This window comes from Eschrichtius robustus, chromosome 20 (genome assembly GCF_028021215.1).
Source record: "Eschrichtius robustus isolate mEscRob2 chromosome 20, mEscRob2.pri, whole genome shotgun sequence".
NCBI classification, from domain to species: Eukaryota; Metazoa; Chordata; class Mammalia; order Artiodactyla; family Eschrichtiidae; genus Eschrichtius; species Eschrichtius robustus.
In genome coordinates this window covers 51,268,725-51,283,121 of record NC_090843.1, presented here as the reverse complement: position 1 = coordinate 51,283,121, position 14,397 = coordinate 51,268,725, and the positions used below count along the sequence as shown (strand labels likewise).

Sequence of the window (14,397 nt, the reverse complement as noted above, 5' to 3'; positions counted from 1 at the left end):
GCATTTACTGAGTGCCTGCTATACATAGGGACTGTTTTGGGCTGTGGGGATGGAGCAGTGATGAAAGCAAAGTCTGCGCCGAGCTCATCTTTGCCTCTTCTGGACGTATCCCTCCAGAGTAAAGGGAGAGGCCATCTTGCCGCTTCTGCCCCCTCAGCCTCCAGCTCCCAGGGGGCGCCTCTTGGGGGCGGGGCCGGGAGGGCGACCCCAAGGAGGTGCGATCCCGCGGCCTGGGCGCCGGCTGGCCCTTGAGAAGGGGGCGGCCGCCCTCTGCCGGGCTCCAGTGGCACTACAGGGCGGGTGCACACCGGGCCTCCAGGCGCATGTGCCAGCCGGGCCCCGCCCCCGACTCCGCCCCTGCGCTGGCGGCGGGGCCGTTGGGGCCAGGAAGCGTAGGCCTCAGGGGTTGGGGGCGGGGCCGGGGGCTGACTCGGCCGCAACCCAGCGAGGCAGCTCCTGGGCAGGGACATCTGGGTCCATCCCTGCGCGTACACCTTTGGTCTCGGAGGGTTTCCTCTCAGACCTCCTTCCCCTCCCTGCGGCCACCCCTAGGCTTCAAGAGGGTCTGTCCCCTTCCTTTGGGATCCACTGGTTATTGATGCCCAGTAAAATTTCAGAAAAAACCCTTGGTATCTCAAAGGGTACCATTCACTGTCTACTGACACACACTGTTATTTTATAGGAGAGAAGATATTTCTTACACACCAAAAAAAAAAAAAAAGTAATAAAGGATAATCATTGCCAACAGAGGGAAGGCACAGGTGCTGAGAAACCTTTGAACTGACCATCCCGAAGAATGCATCTGTCTGGTGGTGGGGAGTCTCCAGGAAGCATAAATGCTCCAGGCTCTCCCCAGCCCTGAGAGCATAGTGCTGGAAACAAGACTTCCCCCAACTTCCTTAAATAAAGAGTTCTATTAGTAACACTTTATACATTGCAAATTAGTCATAACACAAGCCCTACATAATTAGTATCCATTTATGGAGACAGTGTTTATAGCCCCCCCCCCCCCTTAAGAGTTTTGATTTAAAGGGGAACTAGAAAGACAAATGGGGTCAGAGGAGTATTCTTTCATTAAAATGCTAATTAGAACCTCAGTCTCAATGTTTTACAAACTACCTCCCTCTAAACCAGCCTCAAGAAGTTCACAGTCTAGTGGTAAGGGGATGAAACAAACAAAAAACAAAAAACCCCAAAACAGGCATTGTGCTTCCCCACAGTGTTCACCGTGAGGTATTACACATCATCATTAGTTGCAAGAGTAAACGACTTACTCCTCAGAGCCTCCTGTCTAGCCTGCTCCCAGCTCTGCTTAACCACTTTGCCTGACCCAGTGCCGGAAACAGAGCCAAGGCCCTTTCACTCACCCAACACTACCAACGTGGGAGAGCAGAGTAGTTGAAGTTGTTACTCAATCTGGATATCCCTTTGTTCCCCATTCTTTTCTGCCTGGCTAATTGCACATGTACCTTTCAGATCAGTTAGTTAAATCCAATGGATATTTATTGAACACCTACTATGTGCCTGGTTCTGGGGAGTAGGATGGTATCTAAAGGAAGTAGGAAATCGTCCCTGTTCTCCAGGGGGAGAAGGCTTAAGCACATGACACAAATAGGTTACCATCAAAACATCAGTTTAGTCATGGCATATACTCATTAAACTTCAATAAATTCAATTACAGTTCCCCTCCCCCGCAATCCGAAAGTAGAGCGTTCCTATGAAACCTTTTGGAAGCTGAAATGGTGTAAAGTAAAGAAGCAATGACCTTAAGGCACATTTTGCTAATGGATGCATTTTTAAAAATCGAGATAAAGCACACATACAGATTCACTTCAAAGCTATGACGGTTTGATGCTGAGATGCTGAGTGTAGTTCCTGGGGAAGGAGCTTGGCAGTGCTACCCGGCCTGTGTTCTGCCTCTATAACGCTTGCTGCAAAACAAACACTGGACACTATTTTTGTTCTTAGCATTTTTTTGTAAAAGCGAAAATCCTCTTCAGATTTCTTTTGCTTATCGGAAACAGGTACTAATGTATGCCTTTCGTAAAAGCCAAGTGGCATAAAACAAACCTTCAAAAAATGGAGGATACCTGTATGTGGTTGTGTAGGAAACTATATATTACTGTAGTCTGAAATTGTAACCATTGTATTTTGTATACTTTTATTCAATGCTGTACATGACTGTATACATTATGCTTTCAGATATATAGAATGGTATATACAAACCCATGTGTACTATACTTTGTGAGCAAGTTTAGGGATTTTTAAGAGTAATTTTGACTATATTCTATTTTTGCCTTACCTGCTGACTTTAGAATCTAATCCCACATGGTATGTGACTCCCCGGTATGTAATAGAGCACCGTGTTGAGTATACTCAAGAACCACCATGTATATGTGCTGATGTTTAGGTATAGACAGTGAACACTGTGGTTTTTAATAATAATTTAATCACTACCGACAATTTGCTAGGCCTAATGCTAGGTGCTTTCCATGTACTTCTTTTTTTTTTTTTAATAAATTTTATTTATTTATTTATTTATTTTTGGTTGTGTTGGGTCTTCGTTGCTGCACTTGGGCTTTCTCTAGTTGCGGCGAGTGGGGGCTACTCTTCGTGGCGGTGCGCGGGCTTCTCTTTGCAGTGTCTTCTCTTGCCGCCGAGCACAGGCTTTAGGCACCCAGGCTCAGTAGTTGTGGCTCTCAGGCTCTAGAGTGCAGGCTCAGTAGTTGTGGCACACGGGCTTAGTTGCTCCGTGGCATGTGGGATCTTCCTGGACCAGGGCTCAAACCCGTGTCCCCTGCATTGGCAGGTGGATTCTTAACCACTGTGCCACCAGGGAAGTCCCACTATTTTTTTTTTTTTTAATTCTCACAACAACCCCATAAGGTAAGTGTACTATTATAAGGCAAAAAGTGGAAAGTCTAAAAAATCGAGTAACTTTCCCTTAGGTCAGACTGCAAGAAAGAGGCCGAGCTGGGATTCAGACTTTGCACTCTGTTACCGCGCAGGTCTTGGGTTTTGGGAAAGGCTTCATGAAGGAGGTGGAACTCAAGATGGACTTTGAGAAATGGGGAAGGTGGAGGGGCTGGTGGAGAGGCTTTCATAAGTAAAGGCTCTGTGGGAGATGAGGGCAGGGAGCCGTGGGAAGATCTACCTGAGAGAGTGAGAGCCTGGAGTGCTGGGGAGAGGGCGAGGGTGAGAGGAAGTTGAGGGTGAAGCGCTGAGGAGGGCCCAGATTGTGGCTGTCCTTAGAGGGAGGCTGAGGTGCCTGGAGGTGGTCCAGCTGGCGGTGGGAGTGACCGCGTGGCCCCCAGAGCCATAGGGCAGGCTTAAGGACCAGGTCCTGAGACAGCACTGAGCTTTGAGCAGCAGAGGGACTAATGGTGATTATGTGTGAAGCTGAGTGGGTTGCCAGGGCCCCAGTTTCCCCCTCTGAATGAAGAGGTTTCCCTTTTCACTAAGGGAAGTGAAACTGCCCTGAGATGGTCTCCGTCAGTAACACCAAGCATCTCAGAGACAGAATGGACAGGATCTAGTCGTCTGAGTAGAAACTCGGAACAGACGGGCCCACGGTTACTACTAGTAAGTCAGACAAGACTGTGCAGATGAAGTGACACTCGGTCACCCAGAAGTCATCTTCCAGGGCACTGCCGAATGGCAGGTGAGCCTCAAAGGCCCTCAAGCAGCCAACGTAGAGAACACTGAGTCTGCGTGTGAAAACCCAGGCCTTTCACTCACAGGGGAGGCTGTGTGTTCGCTGACATCCCATTTGTTCTGCTCTGGACTCTTCTATCAGGCTTGGTTATCTGGCTTTACAGCCTTTGGCAGAAACAGCATATTAGAAGGAGGTGAGACTGCTCAAGACAAGCATGCTGACAGGCAGAGTGACAGCCGATGGTCTGGCAGGGGTAGGGGACAAAAGAACTAAACCGCAGATACACAGACACAAAGGGCGTCTGGCCTTCCTAACATGGGGGTAGCCCGAGGCTTCAGGTTGACTGCGGTGCCGAGACGGGGCTGGTGCCCTTGGAGAGTGGTTTGGGGTGTTGGTGGGGCAGAAGCCAGGCTGTAAGTCAGGAGCTCAGAGTTTAAGATGTTAGAGATGAGTTCAGAGTATTTTACCAAAGAAAGTTAGAGAGTCTATAAAATGTTTGTTATTTTTATGATTGGAAATAGTAATAGAATTCAGAAACCTACTTAAAATAGAAAGTATTTTGTCCCTTAAAGGGGGTAGGCTTCAGTCACCTGAAAATTTTGCTTGTGGTGCCTCTCCCCCACCCCAATGATCACAGATAGATAATAATTGTTAAAACTTATTGAAAACATATGGGCTGGACCCTGTTCTTAGGGCTTTGCAAGTACTAATTCATTTAATCCCTGCAATAACCCTATGTAGTAGGCACTATTATTTCCCCCATTTTATAGGTGAAGAAATGGAAGCACAGAGTTAAGTCGTGTAGTTTACTGCATGGAAGAGCCACTATTGAAACAGGCAGTCTGGCTCTGGAGGCCTCACTAACTTAACCACAGTACAGTGTGAATAATTCCTTTAAAGCAGTGGTTCTCAGAATCACCCAGAGAGGGCTGGTAAAAACATAAATGCTGGGTTTCTGATTCAGTAGGTCTGGGGTGGGGCCCTAGAATTTATATTTCTAACAAGTTCCTAGGTGATGCTGGTCCTGCTGGTCTGGAGCCCACATTTTGAAAACCAAAGCCCTTTCACTGACTGAGACTTCACCAATTTCATGCTAAGAGAGTCAGTGCAGCATAATCCTCATTTTGCAGATGAGGGCAATCTAAGTCACCTGCCCATGGTCACACAGCTAAGTCATTCATTCCTTCATTCACTGACTCTCTCATTGATATAACAAATGGGCACCTCTGCACTAGGCCTTATGTTGACCTTCCAGTCCAGCAGCTCTCGGCTGTGGCTGTATGTAAGAATCACGGGGGGAGCTTTTAAAATTCCCAGTGCCCGAGCCGCCCTCCCAGACCAATTAAATCAGAAACTAGGGGGAAGAGGTGGGATCCAGGCATCAGTATTTTTAAAGTCCCACTGGGGATTTCAGTGTGCCACTGAGGCAAGTGGCACCACTGTGTCAAGAAAGCACTGGAGGTACGAAGACCTGTGACATGGCACGTGCCCCCGAAGGGCCAGACCATCTCCCCGGGAAGACACACCACTCCCTAGAAAGCAGAATCACGAGCCCAGCGTCCTAACGGCTTGTACAGCGAGTGGCAGGTAGGAGCCGGAGCTGGGCTTTGGTCCTCTTGGGCAGTGCTTAGCAACCTCTTCTCAGAGAAAGTAATACTGTTTACAGGACCCACTGGGCTCACAGGACCGGCCAGGGTGACAGGCCTGGGGTCTCCAGACACCCTGTTGGGCACTGGTTAGGAGACAGCTCTGCTCTGGCTTCTCAGCACCCCCACCCTCCCCTCCCCCTCCCCCTCCCCCGCCCTTTTTCTTTCTGGAGAGGAAGAGGGAGGCAACGACTGTTTCCTTTTTTGCTGCAGAGCTGACAGCTTCTGAGACAGCTTCAAAAGACCTGTCTTTTGGCTCCTTCCCACCTGCGCCCAGCTCCCATTTCAGCCTCAATGGTGTCCCCAGCCCTGGTCTGGGCACCCTGTGGTGCTAACTGAAGAGCCAGGCCAGGTTTCTCTTCGTGAGGAACTCTGGCCTCTCACTGGCAGCCCTCGCTCATCCGCCAGACACCCAAGATTTCCTCTCTGCAGGGCCGAGGCCCACCCACCACGCCCCACCTACCCCACCTACCCCACCCTCCTCTGTGCCTTCGCAGTCACTGGCTGTGTGTGGGAGAGGGATGTCTACGCAGAGCGTGAATTGATCCTATGCACGTCCCCGGTGTATTTATTACAGGGAGGCGGCCACAGTGGGCCTCAGACTGATCGTGTGGGTCTCTGCTCCTGCTGGACTTTACAGGATGGCTGTGTTTGCGCACAGTGGGCAGTGGGCCCTGTGTGTTGTATTGGATGTGACGTTAGTGGTTGTCTTGGCCTCTGCCGCAGTAATTAGATGGCTGGGGTGAGCCTATGATTTGTGTGTTCTCAGGAACACTGTGCTGTGATCGAGTGTTCATGCGTGCTGGTGTGTGTGTGTGTGTACACGTGAACGCGCATGTGCCTGTCTTGACCCTGGCCTGTGGGGCTGGGGGGCTGCAGGTCTCAAATTCCTCTGCTATTTTTAGGGGCCATATCAGCTCAGCTGTCGGGAGCCTGGGTGTGTGTCAGTCGGAAAGTCTCACCCTCCCCGTCCCTTGCCCCTAACCCTCCAACACTGCCTGCCCCCCACCCCACGTCCTCACTCCAGGAGCCTCCTTCTCCTCTTCCACGCGTGCTGTATCACCCTCTCCTCCCGGCATACCTGGTACCCGCAGTCCTCCAGGCCACTCACTCTCTCACTCTCTCCCACTGGCTCTGGCCAGGGTTGGGCAGCTCTGGACGGGAGGGGCCTGGAGAGAGGGAGGGGAACAGGGGCGGGGCTGCTGCCAGTGCTATTTTGAGCTGCTAACAGAGCAGCATCGGAGAGGAGACTCCTTGCTCTGGCCTGCTGCAGGCCAGGCTATGCGGGTGAGTGTCCCTCTGACCCCCCACCCCGGAAATGTCCCAGGCTCCTCATGCTGTTTCCTCATTTAGGAAAGGAGGGGACTTTTTGTTATTTCCCTCGAGGTGGCTGAAGTAGGTGGGGAGGGAGGCGTGAGGCTGCCTTGGTGGGGAGAGAATTATCCATCCCCGCAGCCTCTACCTCTCAGAGGCGAGGGGCAGGGCTTCCTGGGCCTGACTCATGACTTTGGAGGTCTTGTCCCTTCTTTGCGTTGCCAGCATGGCCCTCCACCCCCTCTTCCCCCTGGTGGACAAGAGAGAGGGGCTTAAGAGGGGTGGCTTTTGGAGTTGTCAGGGATCCGCCTTTCATTGTCCCCGAGAGTGGACTCAGCGTGGGCTCCTCCATTTCTGTGGATCGGACACTCGGAAGGGCCACAGATGGCATCTTGGGGAGTAAGTTCCTTAAAAAAGCAAGTGAGGAGAGACACAGCGGCCTCCCAGTCTGTTCCGTTCCCCCACGCCGCCCCTCCCGGCCACCAAGGGTAAGGTTTTCAGTTGTGTCAGCAGTTGGCAGAGAGTATGGGCTGGCCTGGTGCGGAGGTGTATCAGGAGCCTGAGATGTGCCTAGGAGCATTTGTATCTCCCTGTGCCCAAGGACTGCCCCGCTCCAGCCACAAAACTGGCACCAGCGCCGACATGTGTGGGCAGACTGGGGGTGGGGCTCGAGAGACTTCTCACCCTGAGAGTGGGTGCTTCCTGGTAGAGCTTATAACTCACCCCACCTTGGGCCTCCAGGTCCCGGCATCAGGTCACAGACTTGGGGCCATGCACGCCGATGGCCAGGCAGTTGGCAAAGTGCCCTGCAGAGGGGCAGTGAGTATCCCCAGAGAAGGGGGGGCCTCCAGCAGGTCTGGCCGTTGGAGGAGGAAGCCCGGGCCTCTGCAACTGCAGTGGCAGCCGGAAGCCATCCCAGCGCACCTGCTTCCTCCAGGCTGGCCTGGCCGACAGTGGCCGCGCGCTTGGCTACTTTCTGTTCCGCCCTGGGTGGGGGGAGGGCTCTCGCTGGAGGCTGGACCAAAGAGGCCAGGGTGTCCCTGCCAAGCTCTTCTCCCCTTTCTCCTCTGGCAGCATGGCCTTTAGGCCAGTCCCTGCAGAGCCCCCCATTCCTCCCAAGCGTCTCTGTATAAAGCTTATTCCAGTCATGGGTGGGTGGAGGGGTAGGCCATCTCTGGAAACCCCAGCTTTCTACCCAAACTGTTGCTCTGGCAGGTGATGTCATGGAAGGACAATGGCACAGGTGAACCAAGGGAGGTGGGGGCAGGGCTTCCTTCCATCCCCTAACATGAGCCTCTGAGGTTCTTGCTGGAGGACAGACCTGGGCATAAGTCCCAATCAGCCACTCGCTACTATGAGACCTTGGGCAGGTCATTTCTAAGCCTCCTTTTGCTTATTTGTAAAGTAGGAATCATACTAGTATCTACTTCAGAGGGATGTTGTGAGGATTAAAGGAGATAATGCATGTAAAGCGTTCAGCACGGTACCTGGCACTTAGTACATGCTCAAGAAAGGCTAACTGTTCTTACTGTTATTTCTTCCCTGCACCTTCATCCTCCTCCATATCCTTAGATTAGTCGGTACTAGGCTAGGACTGGCAGGGAGAGGGTCAAGTGGGAGCTCCCCTCTGTGTTCGAATGGGAAAGGAGAGAGAGGAGGATGCCATGAGAAGCCCGGAGCGTGTGTGCGAGTTGGTAGAGAGAAGAGCTGCCACGTTCCCTTGGCCACAGGCAGCAGGATCTTCTCTTCCCCTAGGCAGTCTTTCTCAGGGTGTCCACTGCCCTCGGGGGCTTGCAGTGGGTGGACATCTGGCATGGATGTCCGCGACACATTTGTCCAGGCTGAGCACTCCATGCCTGAGGGGTGCCTGGTGGGTGGAACGATCCCCCTGGGGGCATTTGTGCACCTGTACCCTCCTGTGAGGGGCACAGAGGATGATAAGTGAAGGGTGGATGGTCCCTGCTCATGATGCAGAGGGTAAAACCCAGCCTGACCCAGCCCCCTGAGCCTTGGAAGCCTTTGGGGCTGAGGGTAGATGGGTCCCTCAGCACATTTCTTGGATTTCTCCTCTTTGAGAACAAATGCTTTTAGCTATTATCTCCTCTGCTTTTTCTTTTCTATTGACTGTTTAGCCATCTTTATAATAGAAATAAATACTAAGTAACAAATACATAACAAAATCAATACCAAATGTCTCTATTGTGTCTAGTTTGCACAATTTACAACATTGTTACGATCACTGTTTGCTTTCTATTTAGGTGCTAGTTTTTTTTGAATGATGTTCTTTTAGGAGGAGTTTTCCATATGGTTACATTGTCCACATATTTGTTAGTTTAAATGGCAACACAACAGTGTATTGTACTGAAGTAACATAGTTTACCTAACCCCTCCCTAACTCTAGGGAGTTAATTATTTCCAATTTAGGGCTATTATAGACAGTGCATTTTTGTATTGATCTGTGGAGGTTTTCTTTCTCTTCCTTTCTTTAAGTCAGCTCGTTGCTTATACATTCCTGAAGATGGGACAGCCAGGCCAGAGGATGATGCATTTCATGGCTATTGTTGGCTCCAGGAAGAGCTACTAAGCAATTTCAGAGTGTCCTGCCCTCCCTTCATCCCCATGGCAATTGGGTTTACTATCTACTTATTGTTGCTAAATTTAGAGATTATACCTCCCTTGTTTTCCCCATGTCCCTGGGAATCAGGATCGACAAGTCTTATTCTCCATAGTTTACAGCTGACAGAAGAGACCAGATGGGAATAAGAGGTTTGTACAGAGAACCCCCATTGCAGGACCGTGAGGCAGCAAACATTTATTTAGTGCCCACAGTATGATGAGTAAAACAGAGTCCTGCCTGTGAGGAAATCACAGTCCGGGGAGTGTTGTAGACACACAAACAGCCCCCCAAGATCCATCCTGGGTGTGAATCCCACTGCTGCCACTTACCAGCTGGGGGGCCCTCAGCAAGGTACTCGCCTTCTCGGTTTTCTTACCTAGAAAGTGGGTTTTTGTGAGGATTGGAGGAGGAGACAGCGTAAAGCGCCTACCACTGTGCCAGATACCACAGTGTTTGGTGAGCATTGGTTTCTCTTCCCTTCCCCGAAGAGAAGAGGCCACAAGTGCCAGAGAGGGAGGAGGTGGTCAGAGCCTCAGAGAATGGCAGGGTCGTGGTCCCTTTGCAAGTCCAGAAACTCAGTTTGGGCACGTTGAATGCTAGTAAGCTCCACACTATCAATCCATGCTGTGGTTGGACCCAGACCTCCTGAACCTCAACGCTGACGCAGATCTTAACCAGAGTTGGCTACTAAGGATGACTCAGCCCCTCTGACCCTGCCTAACATAGCAGAAAAGGTGGGCCTCCGAGGGAGCAGCACAGGCTTGCAGTCAGAGCCACTTGGGTTCAAATCCCAGCTCCATCACTTACCAGCTTTGTGACTTAATCTCTTTCTGAGTCTTTCTCCTCATCAGTAAAGTGGAAATAATAATAATTCTCATGTCATGAGGCTGTCATAAGATTTTCATATGAAAATATGTGTTAAATATTTTTATGGGGCCCATCTCATTGTAGGTGTTCCATACTCAGTAATTAATGTTGCTGGAAATGTCTGAACTCTCCAGAGATGGAACAGGTCAGGGAAGAGAGGCTTTGGCTCCCAAGCACCCTTGCTCCACAGAACCATAAGTTCTCAGCTCTGGAGGTGACTGTACCAGAGATATGGCCACCATCTTTGGGACTGTGTTCCTTACCTGTTCTGTATTGGATAAAGATAGGTTATTCCTGATCCTAAGCAAATCTTAGTTAAAATCTAGTGATAAGGAAGAGAGGAGAAAGATCCAGGCAATTTTGCACAGAAGCCACAGAGAGAATTTCCTCCAGGGAAAAACCCACATTTGCGTTCAGAGAAATGCTCATCAGGAACAGCTGATGCAGAGGAACAGGCCCAGGTGTAAATGACCTGGTGTCCTTATAGCCTGAGGCTGATGGGCTCCTCTCTGTACACACAGGAGAACTGGAGCAGGACATCAAAGAAAGAATGAGTTAATTAAACAAACAAACAAACTTAAAGTCTAGCATGAACTGGATAATAGGATAGAAACATCAACAAAGCAAATTTAAAGTAATTCACTGAAAACAAACATTCTCTGTTTTTTCGCTATTAATTCAGGATAAGTAAGAATAAGAATGAACCAGTTTTTTAACTCCACTGACTTGAACGGATTCTTGAGATGAAACCTTTCCCTGAGCTGAGGCCAATTCTGCCTGTTGAATTTCAAGAGGACCCGCTCTAGTTTCTAACCGCCAGACGGGGCAGCTGTGCAGTTCTCCAGGCCTCTTGCCCCTGGCAGGTGCTGGTGAGTTGCAGGTAAAAGGCAAAGCCACAGGAGTCCTAGAGCAGCTTCCTTAATCCCCTCCTGGCTCCCAGGCCCACAGCTTTGGTTCACTGAATTAAGGGCTTGCATGCCTCTCCCCACCCAGCCTCCTAGGGTGCCAGACCTGGAAAGGACTTTAGCCATTTCCTGGACTAGTCCATCCCCTAATTCCACAGAGAGGCCCAGAGAGGTGAAGTGGCTTATTCAAGGGCACACAGCTTCCAAGGGCTGTGTCGATGTTCTGTACCCTACCTTGCCTTCTCTTTTCTCTAGTATTTTATTCCTTACTGCTTCTCTGACCTTTTGAGCTTTGGAAATCCTTCCCCCTCCACTTCATCCCTCCTTTCCCCTGTGGCCCACAGTCTTTGTCCCGGCAGGTCCTGGCCTTTAGGAAGACTCCAAGTCCCTGAGAGACCCTGCCCCCCATTTCTTCTCTGGCCCAGAGTGCAGGCTACTTTCGGCACCATGGCCTTTTCATCAAGGTTCGCCTTCTGGGAGCAAAAGGAAAGTTGTATTTCAAAACTCTTTATGCTTTTCTTATGTGCTTGGCATGGTGTGTGCAGGCAGGAGACTGGCTTGTGGGAACGGGAGCTTTGGAAGCTAGAGACGGGTTGGGGCATGTGTGTGTACTTGGGGGCCGAGGAGAATGACCAGGGGGGTCCATGAACTCACTCTTCTGTCTGGATGGGCTCCTGTGCTGAGTCACATTCCTCCCCTGAGCTCCACCTCTGGTGAGCTGAGCTGCCTTTTGTCCCACTGGTGCCCCTCCAAGTTAACCCTTCACACCCTTCCCACTGCTGCTGCTCTGACTCACCCCTGGGAATGTGAGCTGCTATGCAGGGGCTGCTGGGAATGGCTTTGGCTCTGAGGCCTCAGAACTGGGTCTCCCCGAGTCTGGGGGCTGTGATGGGTAGGGGGAGAGGAGCCAAGAGAGGGGAACCAGGCCAGTTGGCCACCTGGGGCCAGAGGGTGATTCAGGCTGCAGACCTGGGCGTGCCTTTGTGCTGTGTACAGTCCCCAGCTGGGCAATGACCTACAACAGACAGAAGCCTTCGGTGGGGGAGGGGCAGTGAGTCAGCCTCAGGCTAAATCCAGAGCTGAGCTCAGAGCTAGGTCTAGTGTCCCAGACATTTTAGGGGGCAGCCGCTGTTTCCCTCAATGCCTCACTACTGGGGAAAGACCCTTGAGGTCCCAAGCTTGAGCCACTGGAAGGAGGACAGATTTGGAGCTGCTGAAGGACACGGAGTGGACTTGGAATCTGGGCCATCCCTGAGCCCGAGCTAACAGCACTGCGTGCAGTAATGAGCGTGTCTGGGTGTGAACACTTGCTGTCCCTCTAACCTGTATGTCTGGGAGCTAATGCACGGTGTGATGGGGCAGGGGGAGTGGGCAGTGATGGGCATTTGTAGGGGCAGCAGATGCAGACCTAGACTCTCCCACTCCTCTTCCTTACCTCTCCATCAGCCCCTCCCTTCCTTTTCTCTGCTCCAATACTAATTTCTAAAGTCATGGAGTCCACTCTGATGAATAATCACCATTTTCCCTCTGTCCGTGGCACTGTGTACTAACATTGAAGCTTGAGCCCATTGTAAAAAGCTCTATGGGCTATTAGCTTTAAAACTGCAGCAGCCATCATGCTGGTCAGTGCCCCAGGCACTGCTAATTAGAGCTCAAAATCCGCCATGGACCCTGGTTGCAAATGGAGAGTCCCCCCAGGTGGATAATTAAAATGATTTTGGATGAGTTTCTAAGGATCTTTTCCATTAGGAATCAAGGACGCCTTCCCATGCTCCTGCCCCATGTGCTGGGAAAGAGTCATGCTGAGGATGGGGTAGGGCTGGTGGCAGACCTGTCTTTTTCCTACAGTCCTAAGTGACTGGGGAAAGAAGAGAAATGAAATCCATGAGGACTGCCTGAGCTTTTGGAGGAAGAGATGCTGGTGAGAGGGAGGGGAGAAGGCTCTCCCAGACTTGAGGCCTGGTCCTCTGGGTCTGTTCTGAGCCAGGCTCTGAGCTGAAAGAACCATCAGAGTGGCCATATTGTCTGTCCTTTTTCCAGATATATTACGGTCTCTGCCCTTTGCCCCTGACTCTACTCCTACCTTCTGACTTGGGCCAACCAGCTCCTGGGCTGGGCACACACCCCAGAGCCCAGGCATCTTTCCTTCCTCCACGCCCCACCCCGAACCTTGGGGTTGCCTCCCTCAGCTGCATGGTTGGCAGAGTTTTGTGGGTCTGAGGTTGGGAAGATATCTGGCCTCCTGAATCCCCGCCTCTGCCCGACTTCCTGCCTCCAGCCAGAGCTCAGCGGTCTGGTTGGGAAGGCACGCAGGCTCTGTGCTGGGGGAAATCATACGGACCTAGAAGCAAGCCTGAGCCATCCTGATAGGGGCCACCTATTACCCCACACTGAGCTCTGCTGGCCCAGCCGGCCCCCCACGCTGGGGTCATTCCCTCCTCCTCAGTCCCTAGGTCAGGGAGGCTCTTGTTCAGACCACTTCCTGTCTGAGCTGCGAATGGCTCTTGTAGTTTAGCCCGAGTTGAATTAGCTGGATCTTTCTCTCCACCCTGTAACCAAGGCCATGATGTCGCTCTCATGGGTGGACCTCTTTAGGCAGCCTAGGTGGGTCACGTGGCTGGTCACTGAGGGCAAAGGGTACTTGGCTTTAACCACCCCCAGAGACTTCATTCTTGAAGTTGTCACTGGACAATTTTGACGCCAGGATAGGATATCTGTTGCCCAAGTCCATAGCCCCAGGACTCCTAAGCACTCAGGAGCTCTGCCTCTCAGAGAGAGCGACTGCTTGGATGTTTTCCTTCTGTGCTTTTAGTGCTGGGTCTCCCCACCCTGACCTCTGACCTGCAAAGTGACTTCTTTGTCTGCTCCCTCAGGTTAAAGAGGAGGACAAAACTCTGCTGAAGCCTGGTCCTCCTGCCAAGGAGGGAGGGGCTGTAAGTGCTTCTCCTAGACCCGTGTGTGTGTGTGTGTGTGTGTGTGTGTGTGTGTGTGTGTGTGTGTGTGTGTGTGAGAGAGAGAGAGAGAGAGAGAGAGAGAGAGAGAGTTGTGTGTCCAGGTGGGTTGTGTCCACAAGCCCAGGCCTAGTCTGGGAGGCAGTTCCACGTAGCAGGCAGGCACGGCAGGGTGCCCCTTCCCGTGTGGGGTGGCTAGAGGGAATTCCAGTAAAGTGACAGGAAGTGCAGCATGTGTGATGCCAACCTGGTGTGTGTGAAGGAGACGACAATGCCAAGGCATGTTGGGGACCTCTCCCTAAGCCCCCTCTTTAGTTCCTACCTATAGTTCTGGTTTCCTGAACTCTTTGGGGCTGGAGAGGCTTAGGCAGGCAAATGAGAGCTCAGCTGTTGGGCCTCTTCGTCCTGCTCTGGGTGGCACAAGCCAAGGGCGGGGAGGGAT

General features: G+C 51.5%; 1 protein-coding gene across 11 annotated transcripts in view; it reads left to right on the top strand.

Annotated features, from left to right (window-relative positions):
- MYO18A (myosin XVIIIA) overlaps window positions 1-14,397 on the top strand; it is a 96,225-nt gene that overhangs the window by 27,904 nt on the left and 53,924 nt on the right. Inside the window, exon 1 of one of the 11 annotated variants that reach the window (XM_068531810.1) lies at window positions 6,570-6,588. The exons of the other annotated variants lie outside the window; for them this stretch is intronic. Coding sequence (XP_068387911.1) covers window positions 6,583-6,588 — 6 coding nt within the window. The 5' untranslated portion in view covers window positions 6,570-6,582. Of the gene's footprint in view, window positions 1-6,569; window positions 6,589-14,397 lie in introns of those variants that run through there. 11 annotated transcript variants of the gene reach the window in all.